Source organism: Schistocerca cancellata, chromosome 1 (genome assembly GCF_023864275.1).
Source record: "Schistocerca cancellata isolate TAMUIC-IGC-003103 chromosome 1, iqSchCanc2.1, whole genome shotgun sequence".
NCBI classification, from domain to species: domain Eukaryota; kingdom Metazoa; phylum Arthropoda; class Insecta; order Orthoptera; family Acrididae; genus Schistocerca; species Schistocerca cancellata.
This window is the reverse complement of record NC_064626.1, coordinates 75,769,948-75,790,713: the sequence shown is the minus strand read 5'-3', so window position 1 is coordinate 75,790,713 and position 20,766 is coordinate 75,769,948. Positions and strand designations below refer to the sequence as shown.

General features: G+C 40.3%; 1 protein-coding gene across 2 annotated transcripts in view; it reads right to left on the bottom strand.

The window, feature by feature from the left end:
- Positions 1-539: 539 nt before the first annotated feature.
- Positions 540-20,766, bottom strand: part of LOC126165312 (protein HID1) — an 82,595-nt gene continuing 62,368 nt past the window's right edge. The window contains exons 13-17 of one of the 2 annotated variants that reach the window (XM_049920308.1): positions 20,426-20,631; positions 9,550-9,666; positions 1,784-1,956; positions 1,535-1,693; positions 540-1,402 (exon numbers count right to left, since the gene is read on the bottom strand). In XM_049920308.1, coding sequence (XP_049776265.1) covers positions 1,339-1,402; positions 1,535-1,693; positions 1,784-1,956; positions 9,550-9,666; positions 20,426-20,631 — 719 coding nt within the window. In that variant the 3' untranslated portion in view covers positions 540-1,338. The remainder of the gene's footprint in view (positions 1,403-1,534; positions 1,694-1,783; positions 1,957-9,549; positions 9,667-20,425; positions 20,632-20,766) is intronic. The other variant, XM_049920309.1, reaches the window with a different exon arrangement.

Sequence of the window (20,766 nt, the reverse complement as noted above, 5' to 3'; positions counted from 1 at the left end):
AACTATTTGCTAACCTGAACTGATGTCATTTTCTACTTTTCTTCTTGGCTTTCACTTGATTGTTCTGTATTCTATTACTACGGAAACTTGAAGCCTGCACAATTGTACATACTTATATTCATACATCAGGAACTGAATAGGGTATTTTTGTGATGCCAGTTTTTATTTATAAAACTAAGTAAGGTTCTCAGGTGAATCATAAAATATACACTACTGTCTGAATGACAAACATATTTGTTATCTTTAACACTAAATAAATATTTGCTTAGGAACTTTATAAATTATTATTGACAAGATGTGTCACTGAATAACATCTTAGTACAGCATTATACAAACGTGTTCTCTGCAACAGATGCCGACAGAAATGTCAATATACTGCTGTCAACTAACTATAAAAGGCAGGTACATACAATACAACCACTGAAAACTGTCTCTCTCATTGAGTAATTAAGCTATGCCTAATGTAAATGATGTATGAAAATTATCAATGAATTCTCATTGCCATAAGCTTACAGAAGAATCCCTGATGTTTGACCATAGGGTCTTCCGCAACATGTTTTGACTAGATACTCACTACTTATGAAATGCAGGTGTATCATAAATACCTTACATAAACTGTTACATACCACATTAATAAAATGGACATCTTAACACATAGATATCACTGTCAATACAGAACAACAGACAGAGGAAAGACCAATAATAGTATAAAGCACTTTGATATGCAATGTAACCAAGGACTGCACTATCATTTGGCACTCTTCAGCACCAACAATATCGGGTATACTGTGCTATGGTTTCCCCTTGCCCCTCTTTCGCAAATCAAATGATACATGGCAGTGATACAAGTAAAAAATAAATAAATACTAATATAAGAAGCATTAAATCAATATTTTGAGATGTTACTGAACTAATTATGTCATATGTGTACAATTTCTTCAAAAAAGCATTAAGTATAGAAACAATACTCTTGCAGTGCATTGTGAAGTAGTGAAAAAAGTATGACATCCAGTTGGGGAAAATATAAATGAGTACAACACAAATGTATCAAAGATTTCACAAGACATGTGGCAAAAACATCTGTGATAACAGTGGCATCAAATGAACGGTAACTCTCAAAAATAGTTCACTGTACCTGCACTGTACAGTGGCACAAATTAATAGTTCAGCTCTGTGTACTACAGACAACTGTTATTTTTCATAATAAATAAATATTCTTCTTGTATCTACTATCAAATAGAAATATTTCAATTATCTTCTGTTCTACAAACTTTAATTTGAAATATTCAGCCTTTTTTTGGTTATAATTATCAGGTATATTAAAATAAATGTGGAAACTTAAACTCGCTGAATTTCAAATAATTTAACATCTGTGTCATACCATATTGGTGGATCCACATTCCTGAAAGATGAACAAATCGACACAAATTAATAAAAGACTCTTTTCTGTTTCTTGATAAATTCTAGTACTATTCCTTTTAGTATATTATTTTAATGAGAGATTTCAAAGCATAGATTAATCTAACATACTAACCGTAGATAAATAACACCCCACATATAAGTACGAAACCATGTAGTAGTTCCTGTGTTTGCTTGATATTTTCGAATAAGAATTGGATGTGGAACTGGAAGTAGGCCTACCAGGGTGCCATGCTGCAGAAATTTTAGGATCTCACTTTCATCTGTCAGTCCCCTACAAAATATACAAACAATAGTCTCAGACCAGTGCAATAGATAAAATTTGTGCTAATGCTCAACTATAAAGTGATATACTGTGACTTACTTGTCAATACATATCTTCTCAACCTGAGGTACCAAGACTTGAAGCAGCCTCATTATTGTTTGCAAAGGAAGTTTACACTTCCAAGAATTTACCCACTCAGCTGTGGGTATCCACTGACCTCCAACACTCCCCTGGACAAGAGAGTGTGCTTCTGTCAGCCGGATGCTTTGTCGCTAAGTTCATGCAAATAATGTGTCAGCAACATAAATTAAAACAAACAAAACAAACAAATATTCAAAAGGCATAAAATAATAAATGATAACCATGAAAGCAAAACAAAAATTAAAAGTGATGCGGCAGGAAGAGGTACAATAACAAGTAGAGGGTGCATTACATTCAGTGAAAAAAATAAGAATTGTTTCTTCTGGATATTTAATGACAGTGGAAATTTGTGCACTGTTATAATAAAAGACACAACATGAATGAAAAATAAACATAACAAAAAGATTGAAGCATTGATAAACTAATTAGAAAGGTAACACAGGGGAATAAAATATTAAATATCTAATAAATTATTATTTCCGCTGTAACACTTGGACCATAAGTTTTCAACTTCTTATCTTCAATCTTTCTTTTTAAGTGACTCCAACCATGAATTCCTGCCCATTTTACCTTTGACAGTTCTGAAGAGTCTTATTTCTCATTGCAAAATTCCAGTCACACATCCTCTTTCTGAAATCTTGTCTGGCACATGGTATCCCAACCAACCAGCTTGATATTAAAATTGGTATCTCAGGTTATCACCCATCCCACTGCAACAATCGTTTTCTTTTCCAATTCCATCAGTCCCTCACTTTCAACTATCTGCTTCTTCAGAATCATACTTGACAGCATCTACTACTTTTGCAAAATTCTTTTACTCTGTGACCACAACTACCTGAATGGCTCCACTACAACAGGAACCCTTGCACTTCAACAGTTGTAACGGCACCCCAAGCACTGTCTGAGGAAGCAGTCCCAGCTACTGCTCTCTTATGCCCACATGAGAGTACTTACAGCCAATAAAAAGCCTTCCATTCTGTTCTGCCCCCCCCCCCCCCCTCCCCCAGTCCCACCTCCAAGTCAATCCCTCACAGCTCCCCTACCATGCTTCACTGCCTTACTCCACACTTTACATTCCCAAAAACTTCCTCCACCCTTCATAAAATGCACTATTCTTGAGTACCCATCCTGTAACACTGTTGTCAACGTTTCTGCCAAAGCTCTGGCCCCTGCAGAAGTCTCAGCATCTTCGAAAAACCTCACCTTTAGCCCCAAACCTAAGTTCAACCACGCTGAACACCTTCTTTCCTTTACTCATTCTCTGCAGTGCAAACATTTCTTCACCATACACCCCACTGACAGCAGCTAACTAGAACCCTACACAGAACCTTGCTTAAAACAGTTCAAACCTCCCTCCAACTGGGAACCTCCACTTCCACACAGTCATACCCTGGTAATCTTTCAGGAGTTCCTCACTTCCATCCTGGCCTCACCTCCCTTTCCTGAATTCCTCCCCAGAGAGTTCAACAACACTCCTATGAAACACACAGCTACCTCGAACCTGAAAACCAGTCCAGTCCTCATCATCCTTCCTGCTGACAAAGGCTCTACCAAAGTGATGATGAATCATAGTGACTATGTTGCTGACGATCTCTGGCAACTTTCCAACACCTCTACATACAAGCATCTTGTTAAGGCCTTAGTATTGTCTATAACCTCCCATCCTACATTCAAGGCACTGCTCATTTCCTTCACCACTCTCCAAAGTTCCTGTCTTTTTATCTCCAGACCTTCGATGGTCAGTGCAAATGCAACATCCATGTACACCAACTTCCCTCATGCCAACGAACTTGTGCCCATGCAACACTAACTTTGCCAATGTCCTCTTGATGCCAAACTCACCACCTCTTTCCTAATACTCCTAGCCAACCACATACTGACCCCACAATTATTTCACTTTTGAAGGCCAAATCTATATTTAAAAAAATAATAAAATAAAAATATGGTAGTGCCTTGGGCAGTCACTTGGCACCATTTTATGCCAACTTATTTATGGACCATCTGGGGGAGTTCTTCCTATCCAGTCGACATCTAACACCCCTCATCTGGTTCAGATTCACTGATGACATTTTCATGATCTACACTCACGGTAAGGACAACCTTTGCTCTTTCCCTCATAACATCAACACCTACTCCCAAATCAACTTCACCTGGTCCTTCTAATTTCAACAAACAACCTTCCTATATGTCGATTTCCACTCTCAGATGGCTCCATAAATACCTCTGTTCATATCAAGTGCACCAACCTCAAACAGTACCTCCACTTTGACAGCTGTCACATGTTCCATGTCAGGAAGTCTCTCCCTTAACAGCCTCACCACCTGTGGATGCCAAATCTGCAGTGACAACCAGGAGTTGTCGAAATATACCGATAATCTTACCACAGCCTTTGGTGACAGCCAATATTCTATTCAGCTCACCCATACACAGATCTCCTGTGGTGTCTACTCATTTGATACCAGTAAACCTGTTAACCGGCCACTGACCAGCACTCCCTCTGATCAGCCCGTATTACTCTGCCCTTGAATAGCTCAACCACAACCTTCACCAGGGCTTTAACTATATTTCATCATGCCCTGACATGAGGGCTGTCTACCCAAAATCCTACCCACTGTGATAGGGCAAAGTGGAGTGCTCCTGTTGCCAGGAATTATGATAGCCCCGAGTACAATATTATGGCACAATAACAAGTACTGTCCACCAGGAAAGGCTTAATTTACATTTTCTTAATGATAAGGTTTTAACTATGAAGTGTTTTGTGTTATATATAAGTAAGAGAAAAGGGAACTAGATGATGAAAGAGACACAGCAAGGTGGACAATCCATTGATGGCTGTTATCAACAAAAGCCAAGAAACTGGCCACTAGGAAGAGCTGCGATAGCCATCAGCAAAAGCCAAAGCTACTGTTAGCATGATGGCTAAAAATGCATACTTCTCTGGTTGTTTAATGAGGTTGAAATTTTTGTTCTTATACTCTCTCTGGATTGCAGAAATGGTAATATTTGTTAATTACTGACACTGACTGGGAATGTGTTGCAATTTTGGAAGCTTGTCTGATCTGAAGGAATTTTGTGACACCTAAGCTGTGAATCACTAGTTTCATATTTATTTAGCAATACAGTACCAGTGATAAACATTGGTGTGTTGGAGACCTCTAGTTTTGGCAGAAATATAGTCCCGATCACATCCAATTTTTTTATTCTGATTGGGCAAGTACCTGCTCGAGTTAAATGATTAATTGGTATGTTGAAAGTACATAACCTCTTGATATACATGATCATTGAACACTCAGAAGTAGCATTTTTAGTCCACTGGTGTCTAAATTGAAATCAGTTTTCCATGATATTTCTACCAAAAAACTAGTACGGGAAGTTAGAGTGACAGGAGCCAACACTGGAAGAGGGACAGTTTTGATATCATAGTCTGAAATAAATAAATAAAATGAAAATATGTGTCTTCTGAAAATAATGCCTTCAATTTCTTTATGTGAAAACTCTTAAAGCTTAAACAAATGTTATTACCATTTTAAATCTTTATTTTCTATGTATACATAGTTACAGTCCTCTTACAGCCAGAGGGCTTGAAATTTTATCGTGCAACATGGTGAAGTGTAAATTAACTATGTCGGCGTGTGGGAAACAGCATCCCACCATTGAGTTTCTGATCTCAGAAGAGTTCATCCACATATGGAGCACCCTCTCATTCAGCATGACAATAACAAACCACACACTAGCACTATGACATTTGGCTCTACCAACAAACTTAAATATTCTACAGTGACAGTCCCAACAAACTAGTCTCTCATTGGGAGAAGTGTGTTCATCGCCAGTTCAATATGTCATGTCTGCAAAACATTGACATGAATTAAGTCATGTAACAGTGAAACAACTAGTAGAAGCTGATGTTGGGGAAGATCAGTGTCAGTACTGGAGAAATGTAGGAACACATGAGGCCATACTGATCTGTTGCCTTACCTTAGAAGACAGAATGAAGAAAGGCAAATGTACGTTTACAGCACTCATACATTTACAGAAGGGTTTTGACAATGTTGATGGACTCTCTGACATTCTGAAGGTAGCAGGGGTTAAAATAAAGGTAGCAGAAAGTTTTGTACAGAAACCATGCTGCAGTTGTAATAGCTGAAGGCCACAAAAGTGAAGCTGTAGTTGTAGCCTATCCTCTGTGTTATTCAAATTGCACATTGAGCAAGAAGCAAAGGAAACAAGGAGAGATTTAGAAATGGAATTAAGGTTTAGAAAGAAGAAATAAAAATTGTGCAGTTTTCTGACAACATTGTAATTCTGTCACAGACAGCAAAAGACTTAGAGAAGCAGCTAAACAGAAGGGATAGTGTCTTGAGAAAATGTTATAAGATGAACATTAATAAAACTAAAACAAGAGTAATGGCATGCAATTGAATTAAATCAGGTGACACTGAGCAAATTACATTAGGAAATGAGAGATTACAAGTAGTAGACGAGTTCTGCTATTTGGGCAGCAAAATAGCAGACGATCGCTGAAATATAACGATATTATGAAAAGGAAAGTTGCTACTCACCATATAGTGGAGATGCTGAGTGGCAGATAGGTGCAACGAACACACACACACACACACACACACACACACACACACACACACACAAAAGACTTCATCCTCTGGCAGCTGAAGCCATGCTGCCAGTGTGGCTTCAGCTGCAAGAGGCTGCAGTCGTGTGTGCGAGAGTTGCGTTTCCGTGTGTGTGTGTGTGTGTGTGTGTGTGTGTGTGTGTGATCTATTTTTGAGAAAGGTCTTGTAGGCCGAAAGCTTATATTGTGACAGTCTTTTTGTTGTGCCTATCTGTGACTCAGCGTCTCCGCTGTATGGTGAGTAGTAGCAACTTTCCTTTCCATAATGTTGTTACACTCCATTCTGAATTTTCCATTGTTTGATTTTTGCCAGACGATGGCTTAAGTAGGACAGAAAATGTTTACTGGTAATACAAGAACAGCTTTTCTGAAAATGAGAAATTTGTCGAAAATGAATATCAATTTCTGTCTGGAGTGTACCTTGTATAGAACTGAAAGCAGTTCGTGCAAGGGAAGAATAGAAGCTTTTGCACTGTTATGCTATGGAAGGATACAGAAAATTAGATGAGTAAATCGAATAACTAATGAGAAGGTACTGAATCAAATATGGAAAAAGAGAGACATTTATGGGACAACTTGACTAAAATATGGCATTGGCTTACTGCAAACACCCTGCAGTATTAACGAATCATTAATTTCATACTGTAATGGAAGTGTGGGGGATTAAATTGTACCCCACCCACTTTAGGTTTATATTGTGGAGTACCAGCAGGTTAAGCTGCAGTTCATTCCTTAAAACTTAAGAGTGGGTTTGCCTATCAAAATATCAGTGATCTTAGGCGAATTCACCCAGCCACATTGGCAGGACTTCTCCAAACACCTTTCACCTCTCTCTCTGTACAGTATATTTCAGGTCACGCATGGTTAAGTATGCGTTGTTATCAATGTATGGAAGACCACCTCAGTTGTTCTATTCCCACTATGAAACGTATCTCTACAGTCAATTGTACTGATGTGTGTGTCCCCAATAGATTATAAATGTGTGCTGGTCCAGGACCCAAAATCAGTGATTAATTACAGCTTTCACTTTGCAACATATTATGTGATAAAAGATTTACCTTCGCGTGTCTGGCCACTAAGACTGGACTGCAAACAACTATGCATGATGGAAGAAGCAATCTGAGTGGTCAGGGTAAAGAGGTGGCTGGAGTGGGGTGGGGAGGGGGAGGGATAGCAGGCTATGGGTGGTAGGTGGTAAGGTGCTGCTTGTGGGAGTGTGCAGATGTGTGGTGGGAACAAGTCAGAGTTTGCTATGTGCAGTTGGATGGTTAGATGGGGTTGACAGTGGGGGTGGGGGTGGGGGTGGGGTGTGAAGGGGAGCAGAAAAGGAGAGAAACAGGAGGGGAAAAAGACTGTGAGTGTATTGGTGTAACAGAGGGCTGGGTGGTGCTGGACTGGGAGCAGGGAAGGGGATAAGTGGGTGTAATATAGAGACTAACAAAGGTTGAGGCCAGGGGGGGGGGGGGTTACTGGAATGTAGAACATAATGCAGGGAGAGTTCCCACCTGCACAATTAAGAAAAGGTGGTATATGTAGTAAGGATCCAGGTGGTGCATGCTGTGAAGCAGTCATTGAAGTGAAGAACGCTATGTCAGGCAGCATGCTCAGCAAACAGGTGGTCCTGTTTCTTGTCGGTGGCCATTCACGCAGACAGACAGCTTGTTGGTTGTCATGCCCATGTAGGACACAGCACAGTAGTTGCAGCTTAGTTCGTAGATCACATAAGTACTTTCACAACTATCCCTGCCATTGATGTGTAGATGATGCTTGTGACCGTATTGGAGCAGGTGGTGGTAGGAGGATGTATGCAACAGATTTTGCATCTATTTCTATTACAGGGATATGAGCCATGAGGAAAGGGGTTGGGGGTAGGAAAGAGTAGGGATGGATGAGGATATTGCACACGTTCAGTGGCCAGTGGAATTCTGAGAAGGTTAGTGGGAAGGGTTATCCTCATTTCTGGGTGCAACAAGAGGTAGTTGAAACCTGGGCAGAGAATGTGATTCACTTGCTCCATTCTTGTGTAGTAGTACTGAGTCACGAGGGGGGGATTGCTCCTTTGTGGCCTGCTGGTGGGACTCTGGCAGTTGATAGGTAATTGGAGAGATAAGGCACAGATGATCTGTTTAAGGTGGCTTGTTGGGTGAGTGGGACCAGGTGAAGTGAATGGGCAAGAAGGTGTTGGAAGTTTTGCAAGAAAAGTGGATAGTGTGTTCTCACCCTCAATGAAACTGAACAACGTAAGGGGTTATGGATTCTGAGTGGTTAGGAAGGATTCCTCTAGATGAATATATTGGTATAGGAGGGTGCCATGCAAGTGCCCACTGCTATCAAGGATTTGTTTGTAGGTGATGCTTTCGAAGGAGGAGTAATTGTGGGAGAGGATATCGTTGATCATAGTCACCGGGAAGAAGGTTGTGGGTTTGGAATCAACTGGGCATTGTGTTCAACAGTAGCAAGAAGAATTTTACTGTACTCCTCCCCTACCATGTTATTCCTGTCCCTCCCTACCCTAGCCTCCTCCTTACTCCTCCACCCAGATTGCTTCTCCCATCACGTTCAGTTGCTTGCAGTCCAGCCACAATGGCCAGAGAAAGTGGTCATGTATGTGTGTGTGTGTTGCTTACTTCTGGAGAAGGCCTTTTGGCTGAAAGCTCACATGTTTAACAGTCTTTTTGTTGTGCCTGTCCGCAACTCAACTTCTCCTCTATATAGTGGGTATCAATCTATCATTTTCATTAAACTGTCATTATTCCATCCTGGATTTCCCATTGCTTGAAATAGTATAAAAGGTTCTTCCATGCACGGATAAATCTGATATATGATAACCTACTGAATAAAATTCCTTTCCTCACTGTGTCCTTGCAAATATCAAGGCAAAATATGTAAAATGAAGCATTAAAAAGATAATTATTTTGTGATGCATATGAATAAACAGGTGTCCTATCATAACGACATTGGAGCCGCTAATTTACTTTGTCTGACCAAAACATTAATAAGAACATAAATAAACCACTGTTTTGTTTCTTAGTGCACAAGTAGTAACAGTACAGTGTATATTAAACGTGACAAAATCTCACTAACTGTGGGTACTTACCTGAGAGGCAGACCTCTGTAAACTCACATTTGACACCGATGAATCTGATACTTTACGCATGGAGTGCGACATAGTTGCAGAATGCACTGTAGCTGTGGGAGAACTGGGTGTTGCTGGCTGAAAATGAATTAATATTAGTGCCACAAAGTTAGTCAACATCATTCAGTAAAGTATCGAGTACACAGCATATAAAATAATCTGGTTGTATCTCTCCCTCAGTTCAGCATGGGTAAAACTATATATAGTAACAGCCACAGCAGCTCCAGAAATACCACCACCACCACCACCACCACCACCACCACCACCACCACCACCACCACCATTACATTGTGCAATCATTCTATTTTATTCCCAATGTGTAAGTAATTCAGCTTTGCTTTGGTTTGTTGTGTCAGCCAGTTTTATTTTAAGATTACAATGGTCTTGCTGGATTGCACATCATGTTTTACTTGATATCCAAGTCGTCATGACAGCTTTAGAAAGAGCTGGCCGTCAAGCAAATGGCTACTCTATACAGGTGCCACACGAGACATCAGTACTGCTCTGAAGCTGTATAATAATTATATGTGCATAATAATATAAATCTTGGGGAGTACTGCAATTGTTTAGACAGATTGGGTATATGTGATCAGTGGTTCATGTGTAATAAATGTGGACAGATGGGTGTTAGTCTACTGGCATTAATGGCTCACTCTTTGTTGACTGGCTGGTTGGGTGGGTGGTTGGTTGGTTGGTTGCTTGTTGGTTGGTTGGGGGGGGGGGGGGAGGGGGACAAACAGCAAAGTCATCAGTCCCATGATCTAAGGATGTAGAAACCGAGGGAGAAACAATACAAACAGCATAATTCAGTGAAGGGGAAGTGAAACTGGGCAAACGAAGGGGTAAAACGTATGTCTGGGCAGCAGAAAGAGGAAAGAACAGAAGAAGAAGGGGGTGGAGGGGGAGCAGGGCAGCCCCAGAAATGCTTCGCATGTTGGGGCACAAGCACTGCCAACAACACCTTCCAATCCCCACAACATATGATGATCACAACACAAGGGGTACAACACCAAGGGAAGAAGACACACACAAAGGGGAAATGAAATGACACAAAACAAGAACAGGCAAAATGTGGGGAAAAAAGGGGAGAGAGAACCTGACCACTGTGGAGGCAAGGCCAACACTAACTGAGGGACTCTGATTCCTGAAAAGAAAACTAAGGACAGACATAACCATGTGAGGGGTGTCTGCTAACACCTGGGACAAGGAAGGCAGAAGGGCATATTTAGTGGGTGGTTCAATGCTGTGTAAAAAAACCATGGGTCAACCTAGTATGGCTGATATGAAAATGACGGAGGATGGCAGATTCACACTGAGAGATGCAGAAGGAAGAACACCATGTGGTGGGAGCCTCCTTGATTGTGTGAAGTTTTGTTAGATGGGTGGGGTAGCCTTCCAAGGGTCAGCCCATGACCGAGCAAAAAGGGATTTAACATAAAGCCATAAGTGAGTCCAACTGGACCTGGACAGCAACTGCTTTCAATGTAGTATGAGAGGGAGTCCAGGAAATAACAAAGTCCTTGCGTCCTAGCCTCCAAACAACACCAGAAGCTTTCAAAGGGCCAAGCTGGTTTTGATAAAGCACAAAATCTATGAAGGGTCGGTGAGTGAGTAGCAGTAAAAAGAGATTCCTTGAGAATGACACAACCTATCAAGTAAAAGGCAATAAGGGATTGCAACTATGGGAGGCGACAGTAGTATCCATTACAGTTCCAGTCAATAAGCATGGAGCAGATACCCAAACAGTAAGCGAATGGGCGAGAGGTCAAGGAGCGCAGGGTACAGCAGGCTTCTGCAAGATCCACAACTGCAAGAGAGTGGGCTACCTAGTGGCACAAGGACTGCGTGTCCCATAGCTGAGTTGTGATAGCAGGCCCCTAGCCTGAGAGACGATGGGGACAGGGGTCCCCGGACTGAGTCCCATCACTGGCAGGCACCAAAGAATCTGCAGGGGAGAGGGAAAGAAGAGGGGGGCCAGGATTGGAGTGAGAAAGAGGGAGGAGGGGAAAGCACATAACAGAGGCAATGGTGGAACTCATCAACACAGAGTGAAGTTGGTCATATTTCTGTTGAGCCTCAGTATAAGATAAATGATCAAGAGAGTTATACTCCTGCATCTTCTTTTCCTTCTTATAAGCTGGGCAGTCTGGTGAGTGTGGAGAGAGATAGTCATGACAATACACACGTGTGGCACAACACAGTCGGCTCCCTCATGGAATTGGTGTCCACATTCACCACAAAGATGGTCCACTGTACAGCAGTAAGACCTATGCCTGAAATGCAAGCACCAAAACATCTCATGGGTGGCAGGACATACGACTTCACATCACACCGATAACATACATGGTGTTACAAAAAGGTACAGCCAAACTTTCAGAAAACATTCCTCACACACAAATAAAGAAAAGATGTTATGTGGACATGTGTCCGGAAATGCTTTATGTCCATGTTAGAGCTCATTTTAGTTTCGTCAGTATGTACTGTACTTCCTCGATTCACCACCAGTTGGCCCAATTGAAGGAAGGTAATGTTGACTTCGGTGCTTGTGTTGACAAGCGACTCATTGCTCTGCAGTACTAGCATCAAGCGCATCAGTACGTAGCATCAACAGGTTAGTGTTCATCACAAATGTGGTTTTGCAGTCAGTGCAATGTTTACAAATGCAGAGTTGGCAGATGCCCATTTGATGTATGGATTCGCGCGGGGCAATAGCCGTGGCGCGGTACATTTGTATCGAGACAGATTTCCAGAACGAAGGTGTCCCGACAGGAAGATGTAGAAAGCAACTGATCAGCATCTTAGGGAGCACGGAACATTCCAGCCTATGACTCGCGACTGGGGAAGACCTAGAACGACGAGAACACCTGCAATGGACGAGGCAATTCTTCGTGCAGTTGACGATAACCCTAATGTCAGCGTCAGAGAAGTTGCTGCTGTACAAGGTAACATTGACCACGTCACTGTATGGAGAGTGCTATGGGAGAACCAGTTGTTTCCGTACCATGTACAGCATGTGCAGGCACTATCAGCAGCTGATTGGCCTCCACGGGTACACTTCTGTGAATGGTTCATTGAACAATGTGTCAATTCTCATTCAAGTGCAAATGTTCTCTTTACGGATGAGGCTTAATTCCAACGTGATCAAATTGTAAATTTTCACAATCAACATGTGTGGGCAGACGAGAATCCGCACGCAATTGTGCAATGACGTCATCAACACAGATTTTCTGTGAACGTTTGGGCAGACATTGTTGGTGATCTCTTGATTGGGCCCCATGTTCTTCCACCTACGCTCAATGGAGCACGTTATCATGATTTCATACGGGATACTCTACCTGTGCTGCTAGAACATGTGCCTTTACAAGTACGACACAACATGTGGTTCATGCACGATAGAGCTCCTGCACATTTCAGTCGAAGTGTTCGTACGCTTCTCAACAACAGATTCGGTGACCGATGGATTGGTAGAGGCGGACCAATTCCATGGCCTCCACGCTTTCCTTACCTCAACCCTCTTGACTTTCATTTATGGGGGCATTTGAAAGCTCTTGTCTACGCGACCCCGGTACCAAATGTAGAGACTCTTTGTGCTCGTATTGTGGATAGCTGTGATACAATACGCCATTCTCCAGGGCTGCATCAGTGCATCAGGGATTCCATGCGACAGAGGGTGGATGCATGTATCCTCGCTAACTGAGGACATTTTGAACATTTCCTGTAACAAAGTGTTTGCAGTCATGCTGGTACATTCTGTTGCTGTGTGTTTCCATTCCATGATTAATGTGATTTGAAGAGAAGTAATAAAATGAGCTCTAACATGGAAAGTAAGTGTTTCCGGACACATGTCCACATAACATATTTTCTTTTTTTGTGTGTGAGGAATGTTTCCTGAAAGTTTGGCTGTACCTTTTTGTAACACCCTGTATAACCTTGACATTCTCGGAGAGGGTATCTCTCAAAATCCAGAATAATGGTGCCAGTATCAGTGCGACTGTCCTTATGACATTTATGAACACGTTGAACAAAATGAATGCCCCACTGTTCCAATTTGGCCTGGAGTTCCTCATCTGTTTGAAGGATAAGGGCCCTATGAAAAATGACCCCCTGAACCATACTCCAAGACTGCAGATGAGTAATGGACACCGAGACATCGCCAAGATGATCCCAAGCACAAAGGGTTGCAGACTGGGTGGCACAAGTAGTTTCAATCAACAGTGTACCCAACACATCTTACTGTGAGACTCCACTTCACCAAACTTGTCTTCAATATTTTCCACTAAAAATAACAGCTTTTTGAGAGAGATTATGTCCCCATCCTCCCTAGTGCAGACAAGATAGCGAGGAAAGTGTTTCTCCCCAAGCGGACGAGCCTGGCCCTTCTCCCAGGGTGTAGCCAGGGAAGGGAAAGCCGCAGGGTCATAAGAAGCAGCTTTCAACGATCCATTACTATCCGAGGAGAGAGCTGTAGAAGAATGGCCAGTTTTTTGGAGCTCGCTATGTATCATAAAAAGGGCCATCACAGATGTTGGAAAGAAAAATAGATACAAAGAAGGTACCTGTGAAGAAACCATGAGTAACAGAAGAAATACTTCAGTTGAACGATGAAAGGAGGAAACGCAAAAATGTTCTGGTAAACTCAAGAATACAGAAATACAAGTCGCTGAGGAATAAAATAAATATTAAGTGCAGGGAAGCTAAGATGAAATGGCTACCTGAAAAATGTGAAGAAATCGAAAAAGAAATGATTGTCGGAAGGACAGACTCAGCATACAGGGAAATCGAAACAACCTTTGGTGACATCAAAAACAAAGGTGGTAACATTAAGAGTGTAATGGGAATTCCACTGTTAAATGAGGAGGAGAGGATTGGTGGAAAGAGTACATTGAAGGCCTCTATGAGAGGGAAAATTTGTCTGATGTGCTAGAAGAAGAAGCAGGGGTTGATTTAGAAGATAAGGGGATCCAGTATTAGAATCGGAATTTAAAAGAGTTTTGGAGGATTAACAATCAAATAAGGCAGAAGGAATACATAAAATTCCATCAGAATTTCGATAATCATTGGGGAAAGCGGCAACACAGTGACTATTCACAGTGGTGTGTAGAATGTATAGTCTGGCAACACACCATCAACTTCTGGAAAAATATCCACACAATTCCGAAGACTGCAAGAGCTGACAAGTGCGAGAATTATCACACAATCGGCTTAATAGCTCATGCATCCAAGTTGCTGACAACAATAATATACAGAAGAATGGAAAAGAAAATGTAGGATGTGCTACATGACGATCAGTTCGGGTTTAGAAAAGGCACCTGGGAGGCAACTCTAACATTGTGGTTGATAACGGAAGCAAGACTAAAGAAAAATCAAGACACGTTCATAGGATATGTTGACCTGGAAAAAGTGTCCGACAAAGTAAAATGGAGTAAGATGTTAAAAATTCTGAGAAAAATAGGGGTAAGCTATAGGGAGAGATGGGTAATATACAATATGTACAGGAGCTAAGAGGGAATAATAAAAGTGGATAACCAAGAGCGAAGTGCTTGGATTAAAAATGGTGTAAGACAGGGATGTAGTCTTTCACTCCTACTGTTCAATCTGTACATTGAAGAAGCAATGATGGAAATAAATGAATAGTTCAAGAGTGGAATTAAAATTCAGGGTGACAGGATATCAATGATACATTTCACTGATGACATTGCTATCCTGAGTGAAAGTGAAGAACAATTACATGATCTCCTGATGGAATGACCAATCTAATGACTACAGAATATGGATTGAGAGTAAATCAAAAGAAGACAAAAGTAATGAGAAATATCAGAAATGAGAACAGTGAGAAACTTAACATCAGGATTGATGATCATGAAGTAGATGAAGTTAAGGAATTCTGCACCATGGCAGTAAAATAACCAATGACGGAAAGAGCAAGGACGGCTTCAAAAGCAGACTAGGAATGGAAAAAAAGTCATTCCTGGCCAAGAGAAGTCTACTAGTATCAAACATAGGCCTTAATTTGAGGAAGAAATTTCTGAGAATGTATATCTGGAGTACAGCATTGTATGGTAGTGAGGCATGGACTGTGTGAAAACCGGAACAAAAGAGAATCGAAGCATTTGAGAAATGGTGCACAAACGAATGTTGGAAAATTAGGTGGACTGATAAGGTCAGGAATGAGGAGGTTCTGTGCAGAATCGGAAAGGAATATATAGGAAACAATGGTAAGGAGAAGGGACAGAATGATAAGACAGGACCAGCGAATGACTTCCATGGTACTAGAGGCGGCTGCACAGGGGCAAAAATTGTAGAGGAAGACAGAGATTGGAATACATCCAACAAGTAATTCACGATGTAGGTTGCAAGTACTACTCTGAAATGAAGAGGTCGGCACAGGAGAGGAATTCATGATGGGCCAAATCAAACAAGTTAGAAGACTGATGATCCCCCCCTCCCCTCCCAAAAAAAGTATCATAAAGATACCATCCAGCCACAGCAAGGGGCATCTGGCACAGTGGCCGTTGTCAGGAGTTCTGATGTTCCAGAAAGACAAGCAACCACTCCTAAGCATACATGGGGAGGCAACAACTCAGGTGTCAGGCGTGTGATCCTTGTGTTGCCTTTGGGCTTAGCCAGTTGGTTACATAACAGCCCCATCACACTGACTGGCTCCATGTGCTGGTTGACCTAGCAGAGCAGAGGGGGGCTAAAACAGGGAAGGAACAGGGGAAGGAAGGGACAAGGAATGCAGAAATCAGATGGATAGGCAGGTCGACATAAGTAACAACAGCGAAAGAGGGGACAGAGGGGAAGGAGTGAGGTTGGGGAGGGGGGGCATGGGGGAAGAAATGTAACACGGGAAGGAAAAATGGGCTGCAATAACTTGGGGCCCCATGTGTGCCATGCACAAACTCACGAAAGAACTGTGAGGCCCAGAGAGGGTGGGGTGGGGGTGGGGGGGGCGGTGTTGGGGGGGGGGGGGGGGGGAGGTGTTCACAGTTGATTTCAACAAAATCATTCCAACAGTGTATATTATCTCTCTAAAACAATCTCTGCTTTATTGTTGCTATAGAGCATTCAACTGACAAAAGTAAAGTGAAAGGTGAATTGTCTACCAACATTGATAATATACCTGCTGTCTCATGTTGGATTGATTATCCAGCTATTTTCAGCAATCATTGCTTCACTATAGGGAAAGAAATTGTGACCGAAATTGTTGTTTAAGTCAATATAGACAAAATGGAAGGGTGTGGAAGAGGCAGAGCAGGACAGAAAAGCAGACGGAAACATGCGAGGAGGAGGAACATGGTTACATTGTGTGTGTACTGACATGAAACTATGTTCGTTACTAAAAGTCTTTCACTAATATTTTAGAAGAGAGCCCCAACAGAAACATTCTGCATTTGAGATAGTTCAGAAACAGCATAAAAAGTGCATAGTCAGCAAAAAAAAAAAAAAAAAAAAAAACACTCATTTAAGATGGCAAACTCATCATAAATGCCAGTTGTTATAAAAGGTGTCATGCATAAATTTAACCAGTTGCATGTTACATATATCATTTTGAAATGGGACTACCTTCCCATCCCTACATGAAATTCCTTCCTCATGTCAACATTCTCTGAAGAGGTCATTTTAGCTTGAATCTTTAACTTTCTGGATTTTATACTGTTATGTCTATATCCAGTTCCAGTAGTAAACAGCCCTTTAAAATATCACAACAAATGGGTTTATCATCTCAGATTAAATTTCACATTAATATGCTGTCAGATTTATAAGGGGAATGAGCCATTTCTTTACAACCCATATTTGAAATTTCATGATATGAACTATGTAGTCATGTTGCACCACATATTCTAGAGAATTTATCTCTCCCCTACTTCTGAAAACTACAATGTTTATTCATTATCATCATTTAAAATGATAGCTCTACTTGAAACTGCACCAAAATACTGTTAATAATATTTTATTGAAAGTAACTTGTTTATAATTAACTAAATGTAATTTAAATTATTGTACTGTAAATTCATTGAAATTATATACGGAATTAAGTAAACTTTTCCAAATTGGATATCAAAACATATAGGGCAATATGTGGGCCATTTTTTGGTGTAAGTAACTAAAATTATCTCATAACTTATTTGTTATTTTGTAAATCTTACCTGCAATTACATAGTTGATCATTTAGTTTTATATAAAAGGAAGTTGCGCATGAGCCACAAAGTCAGGCTGCATTATTGTCTTTCGGAAGCTGTCAGATGGCCAATGTATATTCCACCAATGTACATGATAATTAGTCACAACATATGACAAGAAACGTGATATACATAGTGTTTTATTTAAAACATAGTACAACAGTGAAGCAGAATTCTGGGACTTTCTGAAGCAACAAAGTTATTCTCTGAACTTTCATTAACTCTGAAATTTTCTAGTTTTCACTCGTCTTTATACTTGTGAATGGTTGAGGCCCAAACTATTGAATTGCTCTGATGGTATGATTGAGTATTCATTATTACCACTGTCTAACTATAGTCAGAACATGAGAAACTGTATATTTTTTTCTCTCAGCATCAATGGTAATTAAAATGCTTCCCTCCTCTCACATTTAAGGGTGGCTTTTTAATTTGAACAAGACAGAGTAGTGGTGAAATTGCATTTGAGAATATACACAAATAATAATTAAGTTTAGCAGTATCAAGGATACACATTGTTTTACACTCTACATGCTACAAGTATCCAAATAAAAATTTGTCTGTGGAGATGTCAGGAAGAAAAATGTTCTGTTTGCTTCAGATCCAACTTAGCTACCTGTCATAGATTTTTCATCAATAAGCTGATAACTTTTCCTTGCACCATAATGCAATTATATTTGTGCCAAAGTGATCCTCAAAGCACAGTAATAAAGACAAATTATTCATGCAAAAGTGTAATGGGTTATTAATGACAAAGTTTATAAGAAAATATTAGGATAAACAACCATCTTATTAGTGCTCAGGTACGTAGTTCCAATGTCTCATAAAGTGTTTATTTACAAATCTGTCAAAAGTTTCAGTATATATCTTTGGCGACTAGTTTCAAACCTTATGGGTCCAGTTTCAAGCCTGGCGTACTGACACTGCACTGAAAGTGCCTGATCTTAATAATGAACTTCAGTGTTTATTATTAAGTTCAGGCAATTTCAGTGCAGCCTCAGTGGGCCAGGCTTGAAAATGAACCTGTACGGTTTGGAACTAGTTGCCAAATATAAATAGTGCAACTGTCTAAAGATTCGTTAATAATCACTTTATGAAATTTAATAATTTCTCTGGTTCTCTGTCAACAAAATTTTTGAAACAAAAAATAGTTCAGATGTTCCTGAATACTGTGCACTTAGTGTAAAGCCAAGTTGTGAAATAAGTAACTAATCATTGTAAAATGGTCCAAAAGCCCCAGTTCATGCAACAGCTGATTGTAAAAATGTAACTTAAATAAATGTTGACTCAAAGTGATAAATAAATATGAAAGGATAATACGACATATTGCAAATATTCATACAGAAACACTGCCCACAGGTGTTATTACCTACTGAACATGGACTAAATTTTAGAAAAATAATTTATGAGGCAACTTAATAGCAAGTAATTGTTGCAGGCAATGCCATAAAGGTGGTGATATGGCTATTTGTATAAGTTAACATACAGCAATTAAAAAACTTCCTGTCTTTAACAGTACACAAAAAAGGTCAATTGAAATCCTGGGTGTTCAGTTCCACAGTAATGATTTTAAGTTAGTAAAGCATAAGTGACTGAGGTACATAGTCCAACAAATGCTGATTTAATGTGCTCCAAGGATAGATATAATAGTGTAGTTGATTGGGCTGGCCCTGAGCACCTTTCCACATTTGGTGACTTCAACATAGATGCAAATTTCAATAGAAAAGAGTAAATGACATATGCCCTGGTAGAACAGATTATACTATAACCAGCAAAAATGTTACAATTAATATAAAATTATGTAGTGTGGTGCAACACATCACTTCGGTAAAGCCATGTTTTATGTAATGTCAACTTAACTGAAGAATGATTATCACGACAGGTGAAAGTATTTTTATTAGTTAAGTAGTGTACAACTGTAAGCTGTTTGGAAGCTTTTGTTATTGCTTATGCATGTAAACTGGTATGCACAGACATTGTGCATCTTCAAGGTGGGACAACAGTAGCAGTTTACTATGCACTGTGGTACCTGATGGCTTGGGAGTTATTCCATGCAGCGGTGTCCTGACTTGGAAGATGGAGAGTGCTACTGAATAAAAAGCATGCCATGACAATGAAAATGATGTCACAAAATGCAAGAAAGAGTCTCGTGATCTGTCAGAATTTGAGGAACTGTCATTTGTTGCTGTCTGATAGAGTTCAGGCAATGTTATCTAGAATGTACAAACTGTAATTGTATATGTAATGTTCCTTTACATCCACAAATTGTAATGGAAGACACAGAACAGATATTCTTAGAAAAAATACTTTCTTTTATTTAGTATAGATGAATATCATTAAAGTCCCAACTTTAGTAAGATATTTGAAAGTATTACCCTGTCCCACATTAGTGCCTTTTTCTCACAAAACAAACTGTTAGTAGATTCTTAGCATTGTTTAAAAAAAGAGATAGACATGACTGCAGTAATTACACAGTTCTTCCATGAAGCCTACTATCTTTTGGACCACAGGATGCAGATTGCAGGCATATTTTTACACCTGACAAAAGCTTTCAATTCAATAAACAATACTATAAACAGTAAACTACATATCTGGGATCAATCCATGCATTTTCTAAGTATTAAGTAATATATCAAGTTAAATGAGAACAAACTAACCACACTTTTTGGTCGTGGTGGCTGCTCCTCACCATCTACCTGTCTCATACTATCAGTGGTACCTCCCTGCTGGCTAGCTGGCTTAGACCCTGCAGTCTGCAGAGGCTCATTTGGCATAATTCCATTAACAGCTGCTGCAGCACTTAAGTCACACAGTTGTTGCACTGATGGGTGAGCGGATTCTTTCTCAGTCATTTTATCAATACCTAGGTGAGAGACAAAGTGGTTAGACAGTTGAAATATTTATTCAATCAACATTCCTGATGTTTGCCTCTGATTTAAATGAGCACAGATCATGTAGAAGCTGAAGAGCAGTATGGCAAGTACAATGAGACCTTGGG